This window comes from Ovis canadensis, chromosome 22 (genome assembly GCF_042477335.2).
Source record: "Ovis canadensis isolate MfBH-ARS-UI-01 breed Bighorn chromosome 22, ARS-UI_OviCan_v2, whole genome shotgun sequence".
Taxonomy (NCBI): Eukaryota; Metazoa; Chordata; class Mammalia; order Artiodactyla; family Bovidae; genus Ovis; species Ovis canadensis.
In genome coordinates, this window is record NC_091266.1 from 38,755,522 (window position 1) to 38,771,545 (window position 16,024).

The window sequence follows — 16,024 nt, forward strand, 5'->3', positions numbered from 1 at the left end:
GTATCACAACTCTAAGGGGAACCTGTCTGGTGCTGAGAGGCCATTGTTTGTCCCTGTTATTATGGAGGAAAAATCTACCTGCCTTTGCTGGAGGCTCTAGAGTGTTCGCTGGGCTGGAAGTGTTGCTTGAGGGCGAGAGCTGGCAAACCATGGCTTGGGGGGCCAGATCTGCCTGTTTTTGTGTTCCTGGGAGCTGAGAATGGCTTTTAAATTTTTGAAAGGTTGTGAAAAAAGAAGAATGTGTAAGACCCTGAGGGGGTGGCATGCAAAACCGAAAATATTTACTATTTGGGCCCCTACACAGTGTCCCCTACTCTGGAGTAATGGTTCCGAAGAAACATGTCTGAGATTCATCCGCAGGGCTTCTCAAAACACAGGTTATAGGGCACCCTCCCTAGAACTTCTAATTCTGTGGGGCTGGGACGGAGCCTGTGGCTTTGTGTGTCTGGTAATTGTGATGCTGATGCTGTTAGTTTGCAGACCACTTTGAAGGACCCCTGCTCTGAAGAGAAAGGGCCTCCTCCTTGAGGTCAAAGTACTGACAGCAGTTTGATTTTTCCCCTGTTAAAAAAAATTAAAATACAATTCACAAAACATGAAATTCATCCTTTGAAAGATACAGTTAGTGGTTTTTAACATACTCATAATGTCATGCAACTGTCATTACTCTCTAATTCCAGAATATTTTCGTTATTCCTGAAAGAAGCTCTGTACTCATTAGTAGTCATTCATTACATCCTCATCCCCTAGTCCCTGGCAACCTCTCATCTATCTTCTGTCACTATGGATTAACCTATTCTGGACATTTCATATAGATGGACTCATACAGTATGTGGTCTTCTGTGTCTGACTTCTTTCACTCAGTATTTTCAAAGTTCAGCTCTTCTGTAACATGTGCAACTTAATTTGGGCTGATATCTGAGCAGAAAAGCCTATGTCTTTGGAGCTGGCTTCCTTGGGGCAGGAGATTTGCCTTCAGCTTTGCTCAGTTCCAAAGGCAAATAGGAAAAACATTACCAGAGCTGGCCGGAACTCGGCAGCAATTCTGAGCTGAGGTTCTTTCAAGAATCTGCAGCCGTCTTACTTTTCGAGTTCCTTAAGCCTCCTGGCATTCCTCCTTTCTTCATAGATGATTACTCTTGGAAAAGTCTGGAGTAGAGAGTTACTGCTGTTTAGAGGCAGATTAAAAAGTTCATTCAAACTGCATCTCAATTCTATCTTGTAAAAGCCTCCCATTTCTTTGAGTTGGCTCCTATAGGTGTGGAACGAGGTGATGAGGGTGACTAAAATGTCTCAGGGTGAGAAGTTCTAGTTCAAATTGGGCAGGGTGTCATGTTTGTCCTGTCCTGGAGCTCAGTTCAAGCTCAGGTAAAGAGAGAAAAGGAAGTTGAGAAAGGACAGAATTCCTTTCTGTTTGTCAAATTGGAACCTTTGGAGTTGCCTATTGATAATGATGTTTGGCCTTTTTTTTTTTTTTTAATTAAAATTTTGTTGAAGTATAGTTGATTTATAGTGTTGTGTTAGTTTCAGGAGTCCAGCAAAGTCAATCAGTTATACATGTATCTACTCTTTTTTAAGGTTCTTTTCCCATATAGGTCATTATAGAGTATTGAGTCGAGTTCCCTCTGCTATACAGTGGGACCTTATTAGTTATCTGTTTTATATATACTAATATGTATATGTCAATCCCAATCCCCCAATTTATCCCTTCCCCTGCATATTCCCTATTGATCATAAGTTTGTTTCTGCATCTGTCACTCTACTTCTGTTTTGTGAATAAGTATTTGGACCCTTCTTTTTTTTTTTTTTTTTAAGATTCTACTATAAGTGATATCATATGGTATTTGTCTTTCTGTGTCTGACTTATTTCACTGAATATGACAATCTCTCGATCCATCCATGTTGCTGCAAGTGGCATTATTTTGTTCTAGTTTTTTAAGGAACCTTCATGTTGTTCTCCATAACAGCTGTACAAATTTACATTCCCACCAACAGTATAGGAGGGTTCCCTTTTCTCCACAGCTTCTCCATCATTTTTTGTTTGTAAATTTTTTGGTTTTTTTTTTTGGATGATCATTCTGACTGGTGTGAGGGAATACCTCATTGTAGTTTTGATTTGCATTTCTCTAACAATTAGTGATGTCAGGCATCTTTTTGTGTGCTTTTTGGCCACCCATGATATCTGGCTTTTTTGTGGAGGACTTAAAACTCCTTGAGGCCGGGATTGAGACTCTGTGCTAAGAGAATAATATGGCCCCTGCCTGTTATTCGATCTTTTCTTCTCCTCTAGGGAGTTTGATTGTGGAATGGATGCATTTCTAAGAAATTTAAGATTGGCAAAAATACTTGTCACTCTTTGCAGCACTTGGGAAAGTAGGATCAACATAGAGACGGAACCAATTTCTTCACTTACTTGTTTCCTGCTTTGCCGCCATTTAAGCCAAGAACAAACTCCCTTGGGCTCAGCTGTGGGCTAGAAGCAGCCAGGCTCTAAAATGCTTTGGCAGGCTTTTGAGAGGAAATTGTCAGCTAAAGGAAGCTGGCTTGTCTGCTGTGAGTCTTCATTTGTTTATTTTCCCAATATTGATTGAGCTCATGGTTGGGCCCTGTACGTGGTTATAGAGATTTCTTTTAAAAAAAAGGAAAATGAGTAAGACATGGTATGGCCATACAAAAAGCTATAAATTTAGTGGGATGGGTCAGGCAGGTAGAAACTGTAGATACACTGTGTGGGGTTTTGTAAATTCAGAAGAAACAAGAGGGCGGGAACTGGGAATTTATAAAGGGGAAACTGTATGTGTATTTGGGCTTCCCTGGTGGCTCAGATAGTAAAGAATGAGCCCACAACACAGGAGACCTGGCTTCCATCCCTGAGTTGGGAAGATGCCCTGGAGGAAGGCATGGCAACCCAGTCCAGTATTCTTGCCTGGAGAATCCTCATGGACAAAGGAGCCTGGGGGGCTATAGTCCATGGGGTCCCAAAGAGGGGGACACCACTGAGCTAATAAGCACAGCAAGTGAAAGTGGAGAGTGAAAAAGTTGGCTTAAAGCTCAACATTCAGAAAACAAAGATCATGGCATCCGGTCCCATCACTTCATGGGAAATAGATGGAGAAACAGTGGAAACAGTGTCAGACTTTATTTTTTGGGGCTCCAAAATCACTTCAGATGGTGACTGCAGCCATGAAATTAAAAGACGCTTACTCCTTGGAAGAAAAGTTATGACCAACCTAGAGAGCATATTCAAAAGCAGAGACATGACTTTGCCGACTAAGGTCCGTCTAGTCAAGGCTATGGTTTTTCCAGTAGTCAGGTATGGATGTGAGAGTTGGACTGTGAAGAAGGCTGAGTGCCGAAGAATTGATGCTTTTGAACTGTGGTGTTGGAGAAGACTCTTGAGGGTCCCTTGGACTGCAAGGAGATCCAACCAGTCCATTCTGAAGGAGATCAGCCCTGGGATTTCTTTGGAAGGAATGATGCTAAAGCTGAAACTCCAATACTTTGGCCACCTCATGCGAAGAGTTGACTCATTGGAAAAGACTGATGCTGGGAGGGATTGGGGTCAGGAGGAGAAGGGTCCGACAGAGGATGAGATGGCTGGATGGCATCGCTGACTCGATGGACGTGAGTCTGAGTGAACTCTGGGAGTTGGTGATGGACAGGGAGGCCTGGCATGCTGCGATTCATGGGGTCGCAAAGAGTTGGACACGACTGAGCAACTGAACTGAACTGAATGTGCAAATGAAGTTAAGTGTACTGTCTAGCACAGTACGCTGAGGATCTCTTAACTGTGGGGAGTGAGCAGAGCGTGCAGAAAACGCAATGGCAGTAGGTGAGATAAAGAAGTATGCAGGGGCCAGGACACAGAAAGGACCATACTGGTAAGTTTGGATGATAAATTCTGTAGGTAGTTGAAATATTTTGAGAGGGGAAGCACTGAGACAATGGCTTTTAGGTAGTAGAGCACCCGTGTTCTGACCTGTGAAAGATATTCAAGAAGGAAGAATTAGCAACTGGCTGGGCAGCAGGAAGCCTGTCTGTATTTAGCCAGAAAATGAGAAAACAGGTTGAAACACTGGAGCTATTTCTGAGGTAGAGTCAATAGAATTTCCTCCCTTGAGAACTTGGGTTGACAAAGCACTGTGCCTTAGGTAAAGATACTATCTGACATGGAATTCAAATTGACCCAAGCTGCTGCTTGAGCAATTTGACACCAAGAGAGAGACCGACCCTGGTACTGGGGCTGTGCTTAAAGACAAAAGACATCAAGACATTTTTAGATTACAGCAGCCTTCTTCGAGAGCACCCGGTTACTTTCTAAAAGTAACTTATTTTCCAACACCCTTTAGAATTACCAAACCTCTTCTCTTTACTAAACCGTGGAAACCTAGTACTTCCGCCACACTCAAGATGGTAAACACCAGACTTAGACTTTTCAACCCACGTTTTGGACGGTCCCGCCCCTCGTCGGAGGTACTTCCGCCACGCTCTGCGGAGCGGACGTATTTATACCGCCTCCCAGCCCCCAAGATGGCCCAGCTTCCTCCTACTTTCCATTGGCTGAATTTCTCCGATTTTCCGTCTTCATAAGGAGGCGGAACTTCGACTTGATCGACAGCTTTTTTAACCAATGGGCGAAGGGCAAGGGCCAATGACGCGTAGGAACTGGAGAACCACCCCAGTTGTCTGGGAGGGCGTTTGGGCTGGGGCGGGGTGAAGCGGAGCCGGAAACGGGAGGGGAGAGTGAAACAGGAAAAGAAGGGAAGAAGGAAGACCAGGGAAGAGGAGGAGAGGGAGGAGGAGGGAGGTGGCGGCGCCGTGGTGGAGGAGCAGGAGCAGGAGGGGGATGGCGAGGAGAAGGCTCCTGGGTGGCATGGCGCTCCTGCTCCTCCAGGCGCTGCCCGGCCCCCTGTCAGTCAGGGCTGAACCCCCGCAGGTAAGGGGGAGGGTCGTGTTGCGGCCTGAGGGGCCAGGCTGGGGGCCTCGGGGTCGTCGAGGCGTGGCTGGAGAGGGCCTGAAGGAACATTGTCACCAAGAGTTGCAGGCTCCTGAGACGGTCACCCATGCTTGAGTGGACAGGATCTGAGGGGGGCGTTGGTGTTTAGCCGAGGAGCACCTGTGACGGTTTTGGTATCGGGGAGGCGGCAGAGGCATGCTGCCAAGTGAGTTGAGGGGCGTTTGAGGCGGCAGTTCAGTCAGGTGGGCCGGGAATGATTGTGAATGGATAGTAGTATCCAGCGGGGCGTGTGTGGGGTGCGCATTCGTGTCCTCCAGTGGAGCAGGTCTGTGAGGCAGCGGTGCCGCGTGTCCGTCGGTGCGGGTAGGGGTCCGTGGGTTATTGAGCCGGCCTGAGAGGGGCTGAGAGGATATCTATTTCCAGCTGGATCGGGGTATGTTCTAGGGGCCTCTTACCCCATTTTAAGTGGTGTTGGAGGCGGGACTCTGGGAAGGCAGGTGGGATGAAGTAGCCTGGGATCCCTCAGCAGCAGCGCACACCTGAGCTGTAACAAGTTCTTACTATTAGGTTGACTGGACTGGGGAAGCCAGTGACTGATGCTGTCCTGGGCCAGCTCAGAGTTTTGAGCAAAGGGTGGTGCTGATGCCAATATGGTCAACAAATGGAGCACCCTAGATTTTCTTGCTAGGTGGCTTGTGCAGATTTCAGCCGCTGCTGGCATTTCGAAACTCTAAATGGGAGCGTTACTCTTGGTGCCAAGTTGGGTGGGGTGCAGTGGGGGGAATCACCCTCCTTCCCTTCTTTGCATTTGGCAAGGCTTTACCGTTCTGTTTTCTCTGTCTCTTCAGAAAGGCCTACAAACACAGAGCAAGATGACAGAATCTATATAGTATAGCTTAGCACTTGAACTTGGTGTGGTCAAGAGTAGAAGCAGAATGCCAGCAAAAATGCTTATCATTTTTCCTAGGAATTTATGAGCATCCTGTTATGCCCATTAGTATCCTCTATTTAAAACATTAATTTTTTTTAAAGTGAGGTAAAATTTATATAACATAAATCGTTTAAAACCATTTGACCATTTTAAGATGAACAATTCAGTGGTATTTAGTATATTCACAGTGTTAAGCAACCACTGCCTCGATCTAGTTCCAGAGTATTTTCATCACCTGGGAAGAAAACCCTCTATCATTAAGCAGTTCCTCCCTGTTTTGCCTCCCCGCAGCCCCTGGAAAACATCAGTCTACTTTGTGTATCTATAGATTTATCTATTCAGGATATTCCATGTAAATGGAATCTTACAATATATGACCTTTTGTATCTGGCTTCTTTCCCTTAGCATAAAATTTTCAAGGATTATTCACATTGTAGCATGTATTTCTTTCCTTTTTTATGGGTGAATAATACTCCATTCTGTGGCTCTTCCAGAATTTGTTGTTTCATCTGTCTGTGGAAATATCATCTGCTCTTCTCAAAGACTATATTTTGTATATTAGAAATAACGTATGAAAGGAGTAGAGCTCATTTTCTGGCCCAGCACATTCCCTTTTCTTGGGCTGGGACTCTTCTGTTCTAGGCTTTGTTGGGGTTCTTTCTTTTCTCAGTTAAAATCATAAGCTGGCAGGAGAAATAAGTTTTCTTTATTAGAAAAGTTACTGCCCTTAGGACTGGTCAAGAAATGTAGATATTGAGGGAGCAAAATATAGAACAAACTGTTGCTTTTCCTTTACACCTGCACTTAAATATCTCTAAAGACTGTTCCCAATAACCAGTAATTAGCATTACTAGGGGGTTGATTTAGGAACAGTGCAGGCTTTGGAGCTGGGTTCCCTGGGCCTGTGAACTGCATCTCCCTAGTGGAGAGCAGTGATTGGCATCTGGTGGGAACCAGATCCATTTCTTTAACCGGATGGAAAATGAAGGTTCCTTCCCAGGTCATGGAAGCCTAGGAGGTGGAGAGAAGACGTGGGAGGGATCCTCAGTGTAATGTCCTAGTTGCCATTTGTGGATCACAGGCTGTTTGCTTATCATCTCTCTGGCACTTCCGATACTTACTTGAGGGACAGGGCGGCTTTTGTACTTTGTTCCGTTTGGATGGATGCTAACACTGGACGGCAGCTACTAGGTTGTTACAGGTCCTGCAGAGAAGAGGAAATTTCTGAAATGAGTAGTCTATCCCCCTGACCCTTTCCCCCTAACACTCATGCCTTCATCTTATAGACTCTCTTTCTCAGTATCTATGGTGAGAATTGTTTTGTGAATTTTAACCTTTGAAATGGAAGTTACTCTATAATAATTAACTCTGAATCCCCCACAATTTAGTCAATTTAGTTTTTGGTTTTTGTTGATTTTTTTTTTTTGGTTTACAGAAATAAGTGAAGAAAAAAAAATTAGAGACCACTTGGTATAGAATGTACTTCAGGTACTCGCTGTCCTTGTTTCAACAAGTAGCTTCTGGCTAGCTCTGAATTGAGGAGGACTCTCTGTACTCTTTCCGTATTGAAAGTGGTATGGGTACCTCATGGCATTTTTTTTCTCTTGACATGGCTTTATCAGATACAGTCTTTTTAATTGAAGTCCATTCTAAAGGAGATCAGTCCTGGGTGTTCACTGGAAGGACTGATGCTAAAGCTGAAACTCCAATACTTTGGCCACCTCATGCGAAGAGTTGACTCATTGGAAAAAACTCTGATGCTGGGAGGGATTGGCGGCAGGAGGAGAAGGGGTCGACAGAGGATGAGATGGTTGGATGGCATCACCGACTGGATCGATGGACATGAGTTTGAGTGAACTCCGGGAGTTGGTGATGGACAGGGAGGCCTGGTGTGCTGCGATTCATGGGGTCGCAAAGAGTCGGACATGACTGAGCTGAACGTATTTACAATGTTGTGTTAGTTTCTGGTGTACAGCAAAGTGATTCAATTATGTATATATGTGTGTGTTCCCTGGTTGCTCAGACAGTAAAGAATCTGCCTGCAATGCAGGAGACCCAAGTCCCTGGATCAGGAAGATCCCTGGAGAAGGAAATGGCCACCCACTCCAGTATTCTTGCCTGGAGAATTCCATGGACAGAGGAGCCTGGCGGGCTACAGTTCATAGGATCGCAGAGAGTCAGACAAGACTGAGTGATTAACACACACACATATCTGTGTATAGAAACATGTGCATATATACACACATAAACGTGTATGTACATTTGTGTGTACACATGTGTATATACCTACATGTATATAAGCATATATGTATATACAGATAAATTGTTTTTCATAATACAATCTTTTTAAAAAAACTTGCATTTCATATCAGATAATATTTGGCAGCTTTCTTTCTCTGGTTCCAGCTCTGCACTGGAACAATTATTTCCTGCCATCCTGGCCCAGATAAGTTCATCGGTTTAAGTCCCTCTGTGATTAGGAACTTAGACTTAATTTTCCTGTAGATCCTTGCAATTCAGATGTGATTCTGTGAATCTATAAAGGATAAAAAAAGCCATGGAGTCTCCAAACAGAAAGGCCTTGACATTTGTCTTTTTCAGTTGAATTATGATGGAGATACAGAGTTTCTTTCTCTTGTTGGTTAGATTCAACTGGAAAAATCTGACTGTAGTATTTAAAGTTTTAGTAGAAATGTCTTTTTCCATAAAGTGATCCAACTGATGGATTGGGCACAAATCTGTAGAGATGTGGTCCTTACCTTCCCTCTACCATGCTTCAAACTTTGAGTTGGACAGGGGCCCTAGCTCATGATTTGTTTTTTCCCACCACACCCCGCAATAATGTATCCCTTCCCCCCACCTTTATTTATCTCTGCTGCCCTAGTTCTCAGTACAGAAGCCCTGCTCCACTCTTCTTTCCTAACTACAGCATTATAGTGTGACCACACTCATTCCTTCTTGTAGAATAGTGAGTTATGAGACTTTCAAATTCTTATCCTGTTTCTTTCTCTTTCTTAGCCTATTTTATACACCAAAGTGAGCAGTTGTCTAAAATCAACACCATGAGTTGCTTATGTAAATCCTTTCAGTAGACTCCAGCAAACATTTACTGAAACGTTCGCTCTTTGCAGCAGGCTATTATTCCTAGGCACTGCTGCTGCTGCCGCTAAGTCGCTTCAGTCGTGTCTGACTCTGTGCGACCCCATGGACTGCAGCCCACCAGGCTTCCCTGTCCCTGGGATTCTCCAGGCAAGAGTACAGGAGTGGGGTGCCATTTCCTTTTCCAGTGCATGAAAGTGAAAAGTGAAAGTGAAGTTGCTCAGTCGTGTCCGACTCTTAGCGACCCCATTGACTGCAGCCTACCAGGCTCCCCTGCCCATGGGATTTTCCAGGCAAGAGTACTGGAGTGGGGTGCCGCTGGGCACTGAGAACCCTCAAATGAGTAACCAGCGCCCTGTCCTCAAGGAGATGATAATCTTGTGAGAAAGACAGATAACAAACACTGATTTGTAATCTGGAGGGATCAGTGCTGTAATGGTTGTTCAGTTGCTCAGTCATATCCGACTCTGCGACCCCGTGGACTGCAGCATGCTAGGCTTCCCTGTCCTTCGCTGTCTCCCAGAGTTGGCCCCAACTCATGTCCATTGAATCAGTGATGCCATCCAGCCATCTCATCCTCTGTCACCCCCTTCTCTTCCTGCCTTCAGTTTTTCCCAGCATCAGGGTCTTTTCCAATGAATCAGCTCTTTGCATCAGGTGGCCAAAGTATTGGAGCTTCAGCATCAGTCCTTCCAGTGACTATTCAGGACTGATTTCCTTTAGGATCAACTGGTTTGATCTCCTTGCTGTCCAAGGGTCTTAAGGAATGTAACGAGTCCCTATAATGGGAGTACATGCAAAGGACTATGGGAACCATGGCTAGGACTGGGCGAAGGTGGGGATTTAGGGAGTGCTTCATAGAGGGAGAGGCATTTGGACAGGGCTTTCTAGGTTGATAACATTAAGTAGGATGTCTGTGGACCAGGAGGTGGGGGCTGGTGGTGGTTATTCCAGTATGAAAGAGTGGGAATGGAGTTTTTTGAAGAGGCACACAGTCTGTGGTGGAAGCTTTGCCTGTGGGTGTGCAGAGGACTGTGAGAGTAGGTTGAGACTTGTGGGCTGCAGTTAGATGGTAAGGAGGCCTTTTATCCATTGTTGAAGCAGTGCTGTCCAGTAGAACTTATATGATGTTGGAAATCATCTGTATCTGTGCTATCCATGTGTGGCTACTAAACAGTTAAAATGTGACTAGGATAACTGAGAAACTGAATTTTTAAAGACATTTAATTTTTTCATATCAACTTTATTGAGAGATAATTCACTCGGCAAAGGATTCCATCCTTTTAAAGGGTACAGAAAATATATTTTTTTCAGTAAGTCACAGGGTTGTGTAAGCATCTCTACTATGTAATTTTAGAACATTTTCATCGCTCCACGCAAAAACTCCATAACCATTAGCACCCCTTCCCCATTACACCCCTTCCTCCTCCGGCCCCTGCAACTGCTAATCTACCTTCTGTCTGTTGGATTTGCCCATTGTGGACATTCTGTATAAATACAGTCATATACCATGTGGTCCTTTGTAACTGGCTTCTTTCACTTGGCATCATGTTTTCAAGTTTCTTCCATGTTGATGTATTGGTATTTCTTTGCATGTATCTGCATTTCATTCCCTTTTGTATGGCCAATAGTCAGTTGTATGAATGTACCACATTTTATTTGTCCATTCATCAGTTGATGGACATTTGGGCTGTTTCCCCTTTTGGGCTATTATGAATAATGCTGCTGTGTACATGCATGAACACGTTTTTATGTAGATATGTTTTCATTTCTCTTGGGTATATACCTAATAGTGAAATTGCTGGGTCTAATAAGTCTTTGTGTAACCTTTTGAGGAACTGCCAGACTGTTTTCCAGAAGTCTGGATTGATATGGTATGATATTGTGGTCACTGACCACCTATTTGATAATGCAGATCTAACAGTTTTCCAGTGTGGAGCTGGAATATGGTCTAATGTAGTGGTGGAGTCATGGGCTGTGGGGGCAGACTACGTGAGTTCCAGACTTGATTCTTCCACTTACTATCCTTGAGCAAAGTATTTAACTTCTTTGTGCCTTAGTTTCCTCATCTGTAAAATGGGGATAGTAATAGCATATACCTTATAGATTTGTTGGGAGGTGAAAAGACATACTGTATGTAAAGCTTTTGGAGTATACTTAATGGTTATTAAATATAATAATACTTATCCCATGGACAGAGGACCCTGGTAGGCTACAGTCCATGGGGTTGCAAAGAGTCGGACATGACTGAGTGACTTCACTTCACCACTGCTGTTATGTTTGAGGGTCCTCAGAGTTCATTGTGATTGGTAAGTTGCTGTTACCTCTCAAACTAGGTTCAGAAACTGAGATTTGGGGAGTTTGAAGTGACTTCCTTGATCCTGTTCTTTATCTGAATTTAAGTTTGATTCTGATCTTTTACTTGTGTAGGTAACTTTTCATGGTGAACCTGTGTAGAGTAGTATTCTCAACTGGGAACAATTTTTCCTGAGGACATTTGTCAGTGTTTGGAATCTTTTTTTTTTTTTAAGTATTTATATTTGGCTGCATCGAGCCCTAGTTGTGGCACTCTGGCTTTCTTGTTGAAGTACTCAGACTCAGTTATTGTGGTATGTGGGCTTGCTCCAGGGCATGTGGGATCTTAGTTCCCTGACCAGGAATGGAACCCACAGACCCAGCACCGCATGAGTTTCTTAACCACTGAACCACCAGGAAAGTCCCTGGAAGCATGTGATTGTCATAACTCAGGAGCGCTACTGGCATCTGTTGTGTGAAGGCCAGGGGTGCTGCTAAACATTGAGGGTAGTCCCCCCACAACAGAGAATTGTTTGGCCCAAAATGTCAGTGGTGCCAAGGTGGAGGGACCCTTGTGTGGTACCTGCTGTCCCCTTACCGGCTCCTGTTCAGAATCTTGGGGTTTTTGAGGTCAGTTTTCCTATGAAGAGATGTGTGTAAAATAACCTCTGACAAATTTCAGGTGGGACAGTTTAAAGCTTTGATGTCCTGAATCTTGATTACTCTGTCGTGTTGACGTGCCTTACCAGTCAGCTTCGCTTTATCAGCCAGCATCAACAGCTTTGACAGAAGCACATTTTTTTCAGTCTGTGGTTCAGTAAGCAGGTGAGCCTCCCTCAGTCACCCCATCTTGAACTTTCTTTCCTCTCACTTTGGTCTACCCTTGTGGTTTCACTTTAAGAACATGTTTGTTTTCGCCCCAGTGAAAGCGGGATGGCCAGTTACTTCCTTTTCTGTGTCCTCCATGGTCCCGTAATCACTCTGAACTGAGTCATGTTCTTAGAACTTTTTCCTTTGCTCATTCCAAGTCTTCGCTTTCCTCTCATTTTTGGCTTCACAAATATTAGTTCTCACACACGCTCAGCCTGCAGAAACCATTAGATGTCCTCCGGTCACCACAATGGAAGCTCACGGTCCGTGACCTCAGCGGGGCTGTGTCTGGAGGAGAGTCCTTTTTGCCAGGCCCCAGGACGCAGCTCATCTGTGGATACTGGGCACAGGCTGACTACTCTGTGGGTGCTGTGGGGAACTTAGATGGGTTTGGATTTAAAATTCCAACTCCGATAGAATGCCTGACCAGGTCACGCACCTCCTCCTTTCTTGCCTAAGCCGCTGGACTGATGTTTGAGGGACCGTGAAGACCGGGTAGTCCAGTGACGCGAGTTCATTCCTTGCCCTGCAGCCTCAATGGTAGGCTTTGTTGGGGCCACCAAGCCTACTCTGACCACACAGCGTGGCCACTGGGGGACGAGGAGTGGTGACAGTGGATCTGGGTGGCCTGTCTGCTCAGCAGCAGACAACAGACAGCCGTGGGCACCGCCCTTTTGGCCCATCCTTTACAGATCCACTAGGTGGAGCAAAGTCTGGCCAAAAACCCACATGCAATGTGGAAACCACAAACAAAGAAATACAAATAAATCCAGAATACTGCAACCTGGGAGGTAAGGAAAAGGGAAACAAATCTCATTCTATTGAATTCTGCAGCTTGTTGATACAGTTCTGGGCTTTCCCAGTGTGGGAATTAAAGTCCGTCATCCTCTCATATTTGTGAGTCTTGCCTGGATGGGGTTTTTTTGGATCCTCTCACTCACTCAGCTGCATTCCCATAGCCGGATTTATTTACTTTTGGTTTTCATCTTTCCATACTTTCATCTGTGGGACAGCAGATGAGCTGTGTATCTTCTATTCCTGGTGCCGTCGTCACTCTCATAGTGTCACGGCTCAGTTTTGATTCATGATCTTAGGTGTTTTAAAGAATTTAAATTTGTGTTTGAAGAGATGAGAGTGAATGTAAGATGTTGTAGGAATATTTGTGGCTTGGAAGCGTGGATCTTAGGGAGAAGTTATGAAAAAATATCTGTTTTGATTTTTAAATATGGAGCAAGACAGATTGTGTTGTAACACTTTTATTATACATTCTTATAGAATGTATACATTCTTATATGTGCCTTTCATGGAGAAAATCACTTTTCATAACTGTTCTTTGTTCGCCATTTAAAAATTATATTGTTCACCTAAGATTTCACCTGGCGATTTCACTCTGGTTGTGTTAAAAACCAATCAAACACAGAATGAAAGCACCATAGCTTAGTTTGGATTTACATATTTGTGGTTTATTTGGGAGAGAAAGTTAATATGTGGCTTTCTGCACTGGGATGTTGGAGCACTGTAGCTCTTTGGGACTTGAATATAGAGTTAAATAGTGTAAGAATACTTCTTTCTATTTTCTTAGGTCCCTTGTTTTTAAATATGCAAATCCCCTTGCTGCTGCTGCTGCTGCGGTGGATGGGGCAAGGAGCAGAAAACCTGATGTGGCAGAAGGTCCACTCTGGCTGTCTCTCCATTGCCTTTCTTAGACCTGATTGCTGCTTTTCTTTGGACTTTAAGTTACCTTTTCATATCAGTTTTTAATTATACAAAAATAACAATGGCTCATAACAATGGTAAGTAACAGAGAAATACAAAAATACTTGGAGGAGAAATTGAAAGTTTGTGGTTTGGTGTGTATTTTTGGTGGTTTTTCTGCTTATGCTGCATGTTTATAGATACAGTAATGTAACTCCTATGTATAAAGTTACATACACATAAAATACATGAAATTGTTGGTATGGGTAGTATTCTTTGTTTTCTTTCATTTGTTTTTTAAATTTTATTGGAGTATGTAATTTTATTGAATTTACAATATTGTGTTAGTTTCAGGTGTATAGCAGAGCAAATCAGTTTTACAAATACATATATCCACCATTTTTTAGACTCTTTTCCCATGTGAGCCATTAGAGTATTGAATAGAATCTTTCATTTGTTTTTGAAACAAAAATGGATACTTTACATATAGTATTTTAACAATATGCACTTCTTTCAAACCTTCATATACTATAGACTTCTTTATGCCTTGTGATTTTTTTTTTAATGCCTGTATGTTACAGCTTGAGATCATAAGTTATTTAACCACCCCTCCATTAATGAACGTGCATTGTGTCCAAGGTTCTGCATTTTCACACTGTGCTATAGTGACCATTGTTGCACTTATTTCTGTCTGCAGTTTGCTAGATTCCTTCAAGTGGAATTGGGGGTTATGGGGTTATAACGTGTGGACATTTGGAATTCAGGGCCAAGAGTGCCAAGTTGCTTCCCAACATGGTTGTATCAGTTCACATTCCCATTAGTAGGGCTTACTTCCCCACGCACATGAGTATCATTTCTTCACCTGCACCTTCTGCTTATCCTTGAAGATATGTCTTCTGATTCTTAACACAGGCTCCTGGAGAACATTTCAGTTTACTTCCTCAAAGGTGTAGAGGTCTCCTCCCTGTCTGCAAACTGGTTGCTCCCTTTGCTGTGGAGCAGGATTTACCCAAGGGCAGTGAGCCTGTAGCCAGAGGAGGGTAGAAATGCCTGCCCATCTGCTAAAAGAAGTGGTTTGTGGTCCCCTCAAGAATGTCAGGCAGGTGGCCTGGAGCTGTTGGCCAGTTGCTGTGAGGCACACAAGTTTAATTTCAAGCCCAAACTACCACCCTTGCATGGTAGTATCCCAGAAGAAGAGATGCTTGAAACTGGCGTTGTTGAAGAGTGCAGACTCTAGAGCCAGATTACTTCCATATAACCTTGGGTTAGTTAGTTAACTCAGTATCCTCATCTGTAAAATGGGATATTAGCACCTAGCTAGCCTATAGGCAATACCCGCCACATAGTAATTACTAGGCAAATATTAACCTTTGTTGTTGTTATTATTAATTATTTTAGCTCTGGTGAACATTAAGGCTTCCCTATTCCCTTACTGACCCAAGACTTATTTTCGGTGGAGGGATTTAAGAATACATTTTGGTTTACTCCTTGTCCAAAATGAACATGAATCACTTTACATATCATCCCCCTTGGCAATCAGGTGAGAGGTGTTTTTTCGCAGTTTTATTTTGGACAGGGAAGTAGGACTTACTGGTGGGTATGAGTAAGGAGGAGACAGTGCCATGGCTCTCACGAGCGCAGGGGCTGCCGTTTGTCCAGGGGACCATGATTAGGGGTGTATTTGACCCTACGGCCGTCTGGGGTGAGCCGCTCTTCTGTGCCCGTGTTGTCATCCTCATTAAACTTAGTAAATCCTCACTTCTTGGAGATGTGGATCTTCTGATGGCCAGGGAGCTTGAATTTGGCCCTGAGGAGGGCTTCAGTCACATGCTCCTTGTTCTGCTGCTTGGTGCAGATAGACGTTATAATTTGGCCAACGTGGACCCTGACCACTGTGCCCTTTGGAAGGCCACTGGGGCCTTCCAAAGACACTGAGCCTACCTGTCTGGAACCTTGATTGCAGACAGCATGCCAGTCTTGAAGGTCCTGGAAAGGGTTGTCTCCAGGATCCCTTTGAGCAACCTGCACAGGCAACAGGCTGCGTACACTGCCGAGGAGGCTGCTGTTAGCAGCCATTGCACCAGGCCCCCATGATCAGCTTAACTGGCTGCAAAACAATTGGTTTCTAGTAGTAATGTGTGAAATTATTTATTCTTAGAGCAGGTAAGTTAGGATAT

General features: G+C 44.0%; 1 protein-coding gene and 1 pseudogene across 1 annotated transcript in view; one reads left to right on the top strand and one right to left on the bottom strand.

Moving 5' to 3' along the window:
* Nucleotides 1–4,700: 4,700 nt before the first annotated feature.
* WBP1L (WW domain binding protein 1 like) overlaps nt 4,701–16,024 on the top strand; it is a 59,690-nt gene continuing 48,366 nt past the window's right edge. Inside the window, exon 1 of the mRNA XM_069566961.1 lies at nt 4,701–4,936. Coding sequence (XP_069423062.1) covers nt 4,847–4,936 — 90 coding nt within the window. The 5' untranslated portion in view covers nt 4,701–4,846. The remainder of the gene's footprint in view (nt 4,937–16,024) is intronic.
* LOC138428014 (small nucleolar RNA SNORA70) lies at nt 15,842–15,960 on the bottom strand (annotated as a pseudogene).